The following is a 13,326-nucleotide window of genomic DNA, read 5'->3' on the forward strand; positions in this document are numbered from 1 at the left end:
CCTTATTCAGTTCCAGCAGTAAAAAAGAGCAGCTTTGGAACTGGGCTGAAAGTACACGCGTGGTGTCTGTTTTTGTGACAGTCATGTGAATGGAACGTAGTTAACAAGGCCCGCATTCCAGGCACACGTTCAGTCAGAGAGCAGAATCAGAAACAGTGGAAAAGACATCCATGCAAAAACAGAATTCCCTGTGCTGCATGAGATGCTTGTAACAAACTGAAAGAAACTAAAAACTGAAAGCAATTATCTTCAAGAAACTAAAACTTTCTGTCATTTTTACATGTGTATATATTTTTTGTGATTTTATTTATCATGGAATCATTGCTTTACCTGCATTACCTTTGTGACCTCACATTGTTGTGATCATTGCTGTGTTGAAAACCCCGTTTTAAATTCTGTGCATTTAACTTCAAGTGAAGTTACACTGAGAATTGCGATTGATGGAGGGGGGAATCCATTTATGCAAAACAGTTGCAGAAATAAAAAACATTTGACACAGAAGTCATGAATCATTCCTGTTGGAAAATAATCTGTTTTAAATTGTTTAATGGGCATGAAATGCTCGTGTTTGATGGGGATTTGGCTTTGTTAATAATCAACTCATATATTTGACCCATATGTAGAATAAATCAATAAAAGGGTTTAGAAGAGATGCCTCATTCCCTATGGGGCTTGTCAGGCCTGCCTGGCTGGAAGATCAATAGTAGTATATACTCTGCGACAAATAGAACTGTCTGCATAATTGACACAATGATGTGACTATTTAATACAATTTTAAAGGCAGCCACCACTTGGGTATGGTTCTGGATTACATTTGATTAAAAGATTAGAAAGTCAGAGGCTTGGAGGACATACTGTAATAGAGGCTAGTGTTGTACAGCTCTAGCAGAGACTCCAATCCAGCTTAATGTCTCAATGAGAGGTCTCACCCAATCCAGACTACTGTAAGAGCTTGAGGTCAAAGGAAATGTATGTGCCATATGGGCCAATTCCTTCGTATGTGTTCACTGCACAGTAGGTACTGTAAAGTTTATCTTTTATCAATTCCTGGGAGCTCTACATGTTTAAGGTTTGATAACTCATATATATATATCATATATTATAGTAGTTCTGGTGGGTACCTGCATCAGCGTGTGAAGGATGCAAAGGAACAAGTAAGAAGGCTCCACGCCGAAACGTTGTGTTTTCTTCTCTTTTCAGCATGGTATAAACCTATTACTTGTTCCTATTATATATCATGGTTGTTTTATATATATGCAACTCTTATTGGAGGTGTGTACTCTGAGCAAATAAACAAGAAATAAGGCTGTCCTCGAGGCTTGGTACTTTCAAGTAAATAACTCGGCTAAACTGTATTTAAGGCACTATTTTTGACATTATTTGTATTCATTTAATCTGACTTATTAAAAGGGATACACATACCAGTGAATTGATCTTTTACGATAAATTCTACATATTTTAGTGCCACGGTTCCAGCTATCTTTAGTTTAGTTGTTTGGAACAGGGCACTGTATGAAGCTGCTGTATTTTCCACTACAGCTGAAATTCCAGTGTTGTTATACCAGTCATCTTGCCCGCTGCTCAAGAATAGCCCCCTTCGTAGACAATGAAAATGAATCTGACTGAGTTTAATAAGTTGGTGTTCAATTGTCTGTAAGTCTGTAAGTCTGTACATCTGTAAGTAAAACATACTGTAAATAAAAATCTCCAGGGTGTGATGCTGGTTCTGTTAACTGTGTAATTAGGATAGCAAGAAATGTTATTCACCAGCCATTAGCAAATCACCTCAAATAGTCACTCAAGGCAGGAGTAGGAGAACAGCTACAGGTTAATTCCATGCTGAACAGTAGAAATAAAAAGGTAGCACTGGTTATGGCAGACGAGGATTGTATTTCAGGCATGTTGGACAATGAGAGATAGAGCCGCAGAGGGGACAGAAGAGATTGTGATATTGAGTACTGGAGATGGAAACGAGGACCCAAAGAGACAGATGATGTTGCTACCGTTAACATCATTCTCAATGTCTGCATTAATAAAATGGTTCATCTGTTCATCAGTTAATAAATGACAGCACAGATGTGATAGAAAAGGTCTGTCAAGCAGCAAAGTCAAGCATAGCAATACCAAGCAGCTGAGTTTCTGTTTCTCTGTTTCTCTTCTCTGCTGTTGAACCACACTATGTCTATTTCCTGCAGAGCAAATCTCATGAAGCCACAACCAAATGAACTCAGAATAATTAAGAGTAAATCGCTATTTAGAGTGTGACACAGCTGCAGAAATCAGAGCCTAGAGACCTAGGTTCTTTGGCAGGCTAATTCATTACCCTTGAAACCTTTCACTTCCATTGACATGAGAGGAAAATTGCCAAATAGCAAAAGTGAAACGTCTGTTTTTACTTTGGTTGCTCTAAATTTGTTTTTTAGCAAACAGTCTGTATTCATTCTGTTTTATGTCCTATTCAGTTGAAGATTTAGTTGGTAAAGCAGAGATAAGGAAAAAAACTGGCTTTTAGTGCTGAATGTAAAGATTGCTAACTGTCTAAAGTGTTATGCATTTTTTTCAAGAGCAAATCAGTACTCATTTTGTTCTGCTACAGTATTTGCACATCTTCCAGCCCAGTTTTGGGATACAAGCCATTGTGTCATTTGGCTATGCTGTAATGTCAACTTTGTGAATGTCTCTGTACCATAAAAAAAGAGAGCAAAATGTAATTTATTTCAATTAGAGACCCACATAATCTCTTCTGTCGTATGATAAATGCCAGGATGGAAAAACAGCCATTGACAGATAAGCATGTAATTTTTGGTCCAAGGACAAGATTTCATGGAGAGAATGACAGCACTTTCATATCTTTTTAAAACTTGTTGGTCTTTGAAATGAACTAATTTTATGCACAAGCTTTGTCTGAAACATTGTGAAACCTCACTATCTTACAAAAGTCTATAGCACAAAAAAGAGACCACAGTATGAATGCAATATTCTGGTTCTGGTTAGGAGGCAGTGACTAGAGGTATCTGCAGACAGAATACAACAATTTATAATCCTTTTGGCAGAATATCTGTTAGTGGAAAAAAAGTAATAAATTGCTATTCTGATTCTTTTAATATTTGCTCTGATGATGATGATGATTACAAACATTTGTTAGCACTTTCCAAACACATCAAAGAGCTGAATAAGCTGAAAACCACAAATTAAAAAATCAGTGTAATTCATGAGATGGGAGATCCCTAGTTCTTTACTTTTTCATTTAAATTATCATCTTATAGTGATTACATATATGCCTAATATATTACTTATTACTCATTGGTTTGGATTATTAGCTAGCATGTTTATGTGTAATTTTGCAATGTGCATGAACTACGATTGACTGCCATGTCTCCTGAAATTTAGTCTTAAATGTAGTCTTCTTTACAGAACAAACAACATCTTTGCAACTCAAAAATGTTTGAATTTTCCTACTTTTTTTTAAAAAAAAAAGATTATTCACAGAGTGTGTCAACATCTACCAAGCAGGCCTGTCAGACAGGATAATATACATTGCAAGTGAACATGAATAAATGAAAATTCAACAGAAACACATCTGGAGTTCATACTGCCTTTTGTTTGAAATGACTGTATTACTGGCTACATATTGGAAAGTGTGAGTAGAGTTTGTGGCCTCTCTGGAGGGCAGTGATGTCCATGATAGCGAAGGGTATGTATGTTTATAGTGTCAGTACTCAGCAGGCCTTCTCTGTTGATTTCTTGGAAGGATCTAATGTTATCTAGGATTCCAGTACTAAACAGAGTTTCACAGAATATCACATTTTCTCATATTACCAGTATGTACTGTATGTAACCCCAGCTGTGACAACCTAAAGGTTTTCAGACTCAGCTTGAGGCTGCTTACTGACTGATTAGTCCTATTTATGGCAGGAGTGACTCACAGAAATGATGTGAAATGTAAAAACAACAAAAGAGATAACTAATTTAAACCCCTGTGACTTCATCCCCCAATATCGTCTTATGACCAAATATGTCCTCTGCTTTGTAAGATGCAGTCTTATCCAGAAAGATTATTTATTGCCAAGCAAAGCATAAGAATATGTCTTCTTTTTATGTACATCAATATGAACTAGACCTATATAAGTTTGATCTTATAACTAAGCAAAATTGTGTTAACACCTCCACATTTTAGAGCCAGGAGATTCCAAAAGTACACGTTTTAGACAAATTAGTGAACCCCTGCTAACTTGATACCAAGGTGATACCCTGATAATTTGGACCAAGCAATTATTTTTTGCTGACTGTACGATAGTTTACCTGTGCCTCTAACTACTTCACCAACAGGAGCAGTGCAGCTCATAACCACAACATTGGGTTATATGGATTTTCCGTCTCTGTGAAATGTGTCAAGTCTGTTTGAATTTCTGGTTTAAGATATTCGTCAGAGTTTCTGAAATGTTTGATTGGCGACAGATAACAGGCTTGTGTTGGTCTAAGCTCTCCACTTTCTCTGAACTGCAATTTTGAAACTCTGGCCAAGAGAAAGACTACATGTCAACAGGGCAGCTACAACTTATCGCAAACTGTACACTGTATATACAGTAGGTAATGAAGGGTGCTCGGCAACTGCAGCTTTTTTACAATTGGACAAATTGTTCCTTAAGAAATAAAAATGATAGCTATTTGGCTTTGATCTTTTATTGCTGAATTTGACCACATATCAGAGCATTATTGAATGCTGCAAGTTAGATTGTTTTTTCCTTCTAATTGGTAAGGCTGTTGAAGGAAATGTATTAATCCTTTCACTCCACATTATAGTTGAGTCATTTTATTTAAACACCTAGGATTTACATCCCAGTTTTATTTAAATAACTGGATGTATTATGTATAATGATTTTGTGCAGGATTATTATGCTATTTTAAGGTTTGTATTTGAGGGCAATTCCACAATCTCATTTCTGTCTCTCAGAATAGACTGAGAATATGCTTTTGGCAGATTGTATAGAACACGATGATTCCAAGCAAAACCAAAAGGTAATCACATATTCACCTCTGAAAAGGGCATGCCTAATAGGAGTGCAGTGCCATATCTCTGATGTGGATGTTAGCATTTCTTTTTGTTTATAAATAGAGCCTTTTCCTGGAGCTTTGCTTGTGGCAGTCTGTCAGGAAACTGGATCCCCGATCTAAATGAAGGCTGGTGGCCTTTGGGGAACAGCATATGCATCACATTCATCCACAATGCATGGATCTTCCTGCTGCGTCAGCAGATTCACAAGCTCATCAGAGAAAAAGACTAGTAGTGTACTGACCAAAAATAGCTTAGCAGTCACAGGTGATTGCTCCCCTTAGTTATAACGCATTCAAAGGTCATACATATGTTTATTTTATTAAGACATATTGGAAAAAGGTTTCTGCTAAGTGAATAAGAGTAATTTTTGGTGCATTACACCAGTCCATAATAGACGATCTTGTAGGGTATATGTAAGAATGAAGTTCCATCTCGGTCTTCAGTACTGAAAAAGCAGAGTCCCAAGTATAGCTGAAAATAATTACTGGAGAATCTGCACAGGATAATGGTCCCAAAATGTCTTTGTGGAGTAGTGGCAAGGGCTCTAGACTCTAGACTAGTGTGGGACTTTGTTATTCTACCTTTGAGAAAATATTTTATTCATATTGCTCCAGTAAATTATCTTTTCTGTAAATGGATAATGTAATGAATTGTATGATCCAGCAATACGGAATTTTATATCCTTTACAATTTATCTTTTTTACATTTATAGTACCTATTATTCTAATAACACTAACCTGTTGTATTCAAATTGTTGTATTATTGTAAGTATTCTGTCCTTTATTAGAATCCTGATCCAATCCAGATCATTTAAGAAAACTGTCATTGGCAGACACCTAAACTTTGTGTATTATTAGTAAAGGGAGCTGAGTTTGGACAGGTTTGCCAAAAGAGGTTCTCATTCTTATTGCATCTTTGGGTGAGTTGGCAGGGCTTTCTACAAAATTATACAATGCATGTAAGGAAAGGACTGATATCAAACATCTTGTACCGAAGAAAAAACAAATTACCCTGCCCGAATATTTATCTGACAAATAAATGGCAGACAAATGCCAACAAGATTGCATCATCTTACAGATTTTTGCTTGCAGTTCCTTAATAAACAAGGTGCGGCTTGCGTCAATTGTGTTACTGGAGTATAAATGCAATTTTGATGTTGTAAGTCATAATTCCATTCGGCAGTGGCACATTTAGCCATTCTTCCAGTTAAATTAAATGGGTTTCTTGAGCTGTCTGTGTTCACTGTGCAAATAGAGTTAAACAACTGAGTTATATACTTTGTCCCACCTGTCTTATGTTACCTTATAGCTTATTATTTTATATTACCACTTAACAGACTAAGTCTGGAATACTGCACCACACCATTAAGTAAGAATAATAACTTCTTGCATTTATTTTGAACTTTTTGTACAGAGGGTTTCCAAAATACTTTTCCTGTAGGACAGAACATACTGTAAGGGTGGCATCTGCCTGGGAGATGGGTGGCAACATCAGGCCCATAACGCAGCAGGTGAGGAAGCAAAGTAAGAAATCCTTCCTGCAGTCCAATGTAGGGGGAACGTTTGGTATGCCAAAATGGAATTCAACCAAGGGAGGAGGGTTACAAACTCTTACAAGGGATCTTAATAACCAGGTCGACAGCGCCTCTGGTTAACTTCTCATCCAGTGTTGTTTCATAGAGTCTTGTGGATGTTTTATTTAATTTCCTGAGATGTAGAAGCTTCTCAAATATATGTATGGTTCTAAAAAGGGTTTATTAACCAAATTCTAGACATCTGATGACAGTATGTGTCAGTATCTGATGACAGTAAAGTACCAATTACTTCTCCTGTACCTATTGCCATGTATCTATTGTATGTGCTGTTGCTAAAAGCTGATCTCCATATTTTGTATACAGTATATGGTATAGCCTATATAGAGAGTGATTTTGTAGATGTAAATTCTCCCCTGCAATTGGAAACTACATTGCCTGTTGTGTAGTAAGTTTAACAGCCTTAGTGTTGAGGTATGAGGCTTGTTCTGACGATCTGGAAAGGAGGTGAGAAAGATGACAGCATTAAATGTTTTTTCTAACCCTAACTGTCAGATGTGCTTAAGGGTTAGCATTCTGATTCATCTCTTTGTGACTCGGGACATTTCTGGACTGATGGAATGGCTGAAGTCACATGCCTAGCAATACTGGATTTCAGCAGTAGTCTTAATTAAAATACCTTCTCTACATTGTTTGGTATGTTAGCCAGGGCACCAAAAAATCTCCATAAGCTCAGCTCTCAGACACATCCTGTCTGTATGTTTGAAGAGATTTCATTGTATTAGGGTATTTTTGGAAGGGGTGGCAATAGCAGGGCATTTTGATTCTTGTAAGTTTTTACTCTAAGATTGAGTACTGGTATAAATTGTGTAGTGAATTGCCCAATAGTGAAATAAACTAAGGTGAAATTGTTTTTCTCTTATGTGTATTTATTTGCAGTGGTATTGCTTGAACATCCTCTTGATATTGAAGAAATACATTGGAATTATCCAGTTTGATGACATTGTCTAAACTGCTCAATGTTAGTTATTTTAATGGGATAAATGGATTCTCATCTCAAATCCACAGTTCACTATTTAATCGAACACTCAGTAAAATTATCTTAGTTCCTGTGTCTAGCATTATATATGCTCTGTACATCTGCTATGTTTACATGATCACAAACCTCTAGAGGCCAATTCAGTTGAGAATATAATACTTTACAGTTCAAAATTACAAAATGAGATGAACCGCAACTAAGGTTAATATGTCCCCTTATCCCAACACAACTGTATTGCCAGAACAAACAGTTTGGGATAAGAGGAGTAATTTTAACAGGGGAAAAGGAGGTTAGCATCTTGTCCCATTTCTTTCAATGGTGTAATTTTCTTTAACCTCTGGCACACATTACATTCTCTGCTCAAATTTACATGTTGCTGCTTTTCACCAGCACGTATGGCAGGAGCACAAAGCAATCGCTTTTTTTCTCATCCCTCAAAGGAAGATAAATGAGAGTCTGATGAACACTTTCGAAGTCTTTTCCAGATCGTCTCTTAAGAGTCTGGCAAACTTGTCAGGATGGGTTCTATTTAATCTGGCTGCTCACTACTGCTCTTTCTATGACAGGCCTTCTGGCTGGACCACTGTGAAGATTAGCTTATTGCTGTAAGAACATGTCCTTGGCTGGCTTTAGATTTCCAGCCAAAGTGTCTGCCTCACTGAGTGAATGTGCGGGGGTAGTGCCAAGAGTGGAATTGGCAGAAGACGGGCTTCTTATGTCGTCAGATGGAATGAAACTTCCTGCTTCCACCCGCAGCGTGTGAAGACGCTGCTGCCAATGCAAAGAGCAAAACTGTGCTGCACAAACTGCACTCCTTGACTGGCTTTAATTGAAAACCCACAGGGACCTTATGTGCTCTGGTACCCAGAAGAGTTATTAGCTGATATGAACCTCGTACCCATCCCTCAGAGGCACTAAACTTGATTCCCCAATCATACATCTTAGATTGTCTAAATACCCTTGGTACACTGATCGAAAAAGAAGCAGAAAATCAGAGAAATGTACTAATGTTTCCAGTAGGCAAAGTGATGTAAACATTTATTCCTATCACATACTGCAGCACACATACTAAAGTAATGTATCTCCCTAGGTGATTTGATTCTTTTTGCAAATGCAAATGATTAAAAGACAGTGCTTAAAATGAAAATTAAAGGCGGACCTGGCACCATGATTTAACAAATGCCTCAAATGACATTTAAAGCCAGTTATGTTCCATACTGTTATACAAAATGCAATATGAGGATTTACCATTGAAATTTCCTCTGAATATTTCAAACAGAACTGTACCAGTAACACAAGAGCTGTGAATTGCTGCAGTAAGTGTGAAGAGAACACAGATGAAGGCATGTTACAGTGTAGTGGATGCACCTGGGTCTGTGGTTCCTAAAAGTCCTTTAGTTCTGTCTTTATAGGACATTTATCTTATTTACTTCATTTCCATCATTCAAAGAAGTATACATTATACAGTATAAGCTCATGAGCTGATGGATAGTTCATCTTGACATTTAAGGATTTTTGTTATGTAAATACGTTTTGCACAGTTATACCAAATGTGATTTATTACTCTTATGATTTTAACTTTTTTTTTGTGAAAAAAGATTCCACCTTGTTTAAATGATATATTTTTCCATGTGTCTGGTGAATCAAGAGAACTTGTTTAATCTTATTCAGATTTTGAGTTATGCCATAAATTGCTATCGAAGCAGCACCTCCTGGGTGAAAAGCAGCAGACATTAGGCACCGGCATCCCCACTACACAGCCCCATTGGAGAAATCAGAAATTGCCTCACCCGCTGAAGTAAGGGGGAGCATTAGGGAGCTCACATTGTGCAATCCCAGATTGTTCCTAAAACTAGGGGTGGTATAGGTCAGGGCCACAAGATCTTTAATGACCAGTCATGAAGCCTGTATGAGATCTCATCAAAAGGACAGCACCTGCTATGGCATGGTGTCTCAAGATACGATACTGATCTGGAAATTCTGGTCCAGGCGGAAGAGTACCACCCGCTGTCCGACTCCCATGATTTAACAACAGCTGCGGCAATCCGGTCTTCTCTGGTGGTCTCCCATCCCAATATTGGCCACACCTAGCCTTCCTTAGCTAGGAGATCTGATGTTAGTAATGCTGGAGTCTCGTTAGCACTTACCTACAACAAGCTTTAGTATTTATAAAGTGGTCTATATGACACCTATATCTTACATTCTTGTTAATAACTTTGTTTATTGTGCCTCATTAATGACTTGTTTGCAACAAAAGAGGAATAAGGAATGTTCTCTAAACATAACATAAATCACACAATGCCTCTAATATATTTTCCTTCTTCTTTTCTTTTTTTTTTGCTTTGTTACAGGAAGTGAAAATTATGCATCCAATTTGTAAATACCACAGCGGAGTCTGTCTGTAGCAAAGGGATATAATACCTCTTCAGTGGTTTCATAAAAACTGAAACTGTTGGGCTACCAATACTACTGTTTAGTGGTTTCATGAGTAATTTCAGACCAAAAGATATTCCCAGTGTATAAAGTGGATTCCCTGGTGGTTTTTTTTTCTTGTGGTTTTTTTGTTGTGATTTGCCCTCAGAGTTCCAGCAGGACAAAGATTCAGTGGAATACCATTTGTCAAATTCCTTTTATCATCAAAAGTTCTTTCTCAGCCCAGAGCTAACTGAAGAGGTGATTCATCTACAAATAAAACTGCAAATATAGAGATGTGAGTGTGGTGTGGCAACATTCTGGTCAACATGCATAGGCAAGAATTCATCAAATCTGGCCCAGGTGTGATTCTGGAGGTCTCTGGGGGTCCCAGTGAAATGTCTTTTCTCCCGAGCAGTCTCTTCAGGGTTTTCATTTTTTTTGTCTGGAGTTAAATGGCAATAGGTATTGCTGGTTTCATTTTGGAAGCCATCCAAAATGATAAATCCACTGTGCATGAATTTGTCATGCAGAAATCGAATGAGAGACAACACTTTTCAAACTAGGCTGCATGTTCGTGAGAGACCCATGATGCTGAAAGCATGCCTGCTGGAATACATTGATCAACCAACGTTTTTGGTTTTAGTATTTTCCCCTCAAGATGAAGATTGACTAAATGTAAGTTAAGTAATTGAAACTTGAAAAAGTTATTTCCACCTAGGTATTCTCATTCTTCACAAAACCTTAGTTTCAAAAGAAAAGGTTGCGTTTTAGAAAACGTTTGAGATATTTAAAAACGAGGTGGAGTACATAGTAACAACAAAATTGTTCCTTGCTTGCGAGAGTATTCGACCCATGCTGAAAGAGAACTCGATACGTGCCAAACAGTATTGATTACTTTTTCGTCATCAATCTTCTCTTAAGCTATATAGCAGAAATGCAGCCTGTGGAACTCCTGAAACATGATCCTAATATTGATTATTTATGTGCATCTCTAATGGCTTTGCTAGAGGGAAACACGGCAGTGATCGCAAATCCCATTTCGCCATGCTTGTCATAAATTTGCCTCAGATTCTTAGAAATTATTTTTTCATTATTTAATGTCTATACAACAATAAGTCACAGAAAACTGACACAAGCTTTACATCCACATTCCCCTTAAAATCACACTTCACACTTAAAAATGTTAGCGAAGGCTATTTGGGTCCATTTGGACACTTCAAGTACTGTTAATACAAATATATTTTATTGTAACTTTGGTGACAAAATCCCTTAAGGCTGCTTTTGGTGTACTGTAGTAGGTAAGAGCAGAGGGAGATCTACAGCAGAAGGCCAGGGGTTGTGTAAAGGTTGTACAGGGTTGTTCATATTTCCTGCTTATTGCTTTTTCAATGTAAATTAGCCAGGTTTTTTTTGCTTCTTTTCAAATAACACCAAGCCATTTTGTCTTTCTCAGTCTGTGATTTGTCCCTGACATGAACTTTGTGCAGTGACTGCTTAATGTCATGCCTTTACAGTTTGCACAAATGATGCATGGTAGGTAGAATACACATTTCCAATGGTTGTTGTCTTTTTTTTACAATGTCACCTGACATTAAGGCAAATTTTATAAAGAAGACAAAATGAAACTGTACATTTTATTTGCCAGAAAATCAAATAGTGTTGATTTTTCCCCCATTCTTTAGGGTTAAACCACATTATGTCCAATTAGCAACAGGGATTTGAGTTAAAATCAGCTATAGCCCATAAAATTAAAATGTCATGTAAACTTAATAGCATCAACATTTCTCACACTGTCACAGCTGTCAATCATGTGATGAAATAAAATGAAAGATACAGAAATAATAAGTTTACTGAACAAGTAATTAATGCTCATCCTCAGAATGTTTTGAAGAACTTAAATCACCTGTCAATGTTAAGCACTGCTTAAATCACATTAATGTAAGGCATCTGCAAAAAGGAGTCTTATTAGTGATACAAATGATACAAATCTCTTATCTTATCTTATTAATGATACAAATCTCATCTGCCTATCCTACAGTCTGATTAAGGGCTGAATTGTAACTGGGTCGTCATATCATCCGAAAATCCAAAGACGTTTCCATTGCTCCCACACGTAGCATTGCTGTCGCAGCACAAACAACCAGATTCACCAGTCCTCTGTGTCTCACTTTTCTTACTAGTTTAGAACACAATCGCCTTCAAGGTGGTGCAAGATTATAAAAGTCAACCCCCTTTTCAGAAGTGCAGTGTATTTCAAGCCACCACAGCACTCTGACCCCATGCAGGAAGAGAATAACCTACGGATCTCCAAAGGCAAGCCTACCTTAGGGAATGCTGTGTTGCATACAAATTCTGGTTCTTGCAGTCACTGCTGCTGCTGCTGCTGCTGCTGTTGCTGTGAGTGTTTCATCTCAAGCAAAAGGAAGAATTGTTATCCAATTGTATGGTTTCAGTATCCTCCGTTTCCTTTGCTTGCTGATTCCAATGGTGATATCCCAATAAGAGTGATGCAAGGGAGGGGGTCAGGGGGGGCTCTGGATATTTGACTGATTCCTTCTGATTGTGAGCCTGGAGGAAGGGGGAGAGCGACACACAGCTAGAAGGATGGGGAGGAGGGGAGTTCGATCCCTGCTGTGACACAGAGCTGCAGAGGACAGCAGAGCAGTGAAGTCAGCCTGGCACGCAGAAGTCTTGCAGTCTTCTAAATTTATCCCACCCTCCTCTCCTCGCCACTCTCCGCTCCCAGGACCAGATGGCCCTGTCGGGATCCTGACCTCTGCGGGTCCGGGGGCACTCTCAGTGCAGTGGCGGAGAGAGAGAGATACACATACTATCAGACACTGCCATGGTATTTCAGAGGGGGAGTGCCACTACCATCTGTGTGAAATGGGGAGGTATATCTGTAGGGTATTTCTTTGTCTTTGCTCACCTGTTTTGCTGATGGCAAGAAGTACAGAAATGCTGTCTGAATTTTTACGATGGTCAGACTGACTTTGTGAGGAGGTGACAGTAGGTGCAGTAAAAATAAGTTGTTCTTGGAATGTTTTAATACAACTGTTTTTCAGGGCTCATGTGAACTTTGGACTTGATTACATAATGCTGATTAACTTAATTACTCTTTTTGATTAACTTTGATTCTAACTGCAATCTTAGAAATACCTTTGGAAGACGGACACCATGTTTGCATTTTTGCAGCCTCTTTGAATTCTGAATGAACACAGTAGGTTTTATTTTGAAAGTGGTCTCCCTTGGCGGTTATCGTCATAGCTGCTATTACTAATTCAG

At 38.0% G+C, this 13,326-nt stretch overlaps 2 protein-coding genes across 6 annotated transcripts in view; one reads left to right on the forward strand and one right to left on the reverse strand.

Annotated features, from left to right (window-relative positions):
• filip1l (filamin A interacting protein 1-like) overlaps positions 1 to 12,819 on the reverse strand; it is a 110,510-nt gene extending 97,691 nt beyond the window's left edge. The window contains exon 1 of the mRNA XM_006639180.3: positions 12,365 to 12,819. The gene's annotated coding sequence lies outside the window, so the exon portion shown is untranslated. The remainder of the gene's footprint in view (positions 1 to 12,364) is intronic.
• Positions 1 to 13,326, forward strand: part of cmss1 (cms1 ribosomal small subunit homolog) — a 133,475-nt gene that overhangs the window by 100,321 nt on the left and 19,828 nt on the right. Inside the window, exon 1 of one of the 5 annotated variants that reach the window (XM_069178863.1) lies at positions 6,488 to 6,579. The exons of 3 other annotated variants lie outside the window; for them this stretch is intronic. In XM_069178863.1, the coding sequence (XP_069034964.1) occupies positions 6,534 to 6,579 (46 nt within the window). In that variant the 5' untranslated portion in view covers positions 6,488 to 6,533. Of the gene's footprint in view, positions 1 to 6,487; positions 6,580 to 12,833; positions 12,936 to 13,326 lie in introns of those variants that run through there. One more of the 5 variants, XM_069178862.1, reaches the window with a different exon arrangement.

This window comes from Lepisosteus oculatus, chromosome 15 (assembly GCF_040954835.1).
Source record: "Lepisosteus oculatus isolate fLepOcu1 chromosome 15, fLepOcu1.hap2, whole genome shotgun sequence".
NCBI lineage: Eukaryota > Metazoa > Chordata > Actinopteri > Semionotiformes > Lepisosteidae > Lepisosteus > Lepisosteus oculatus.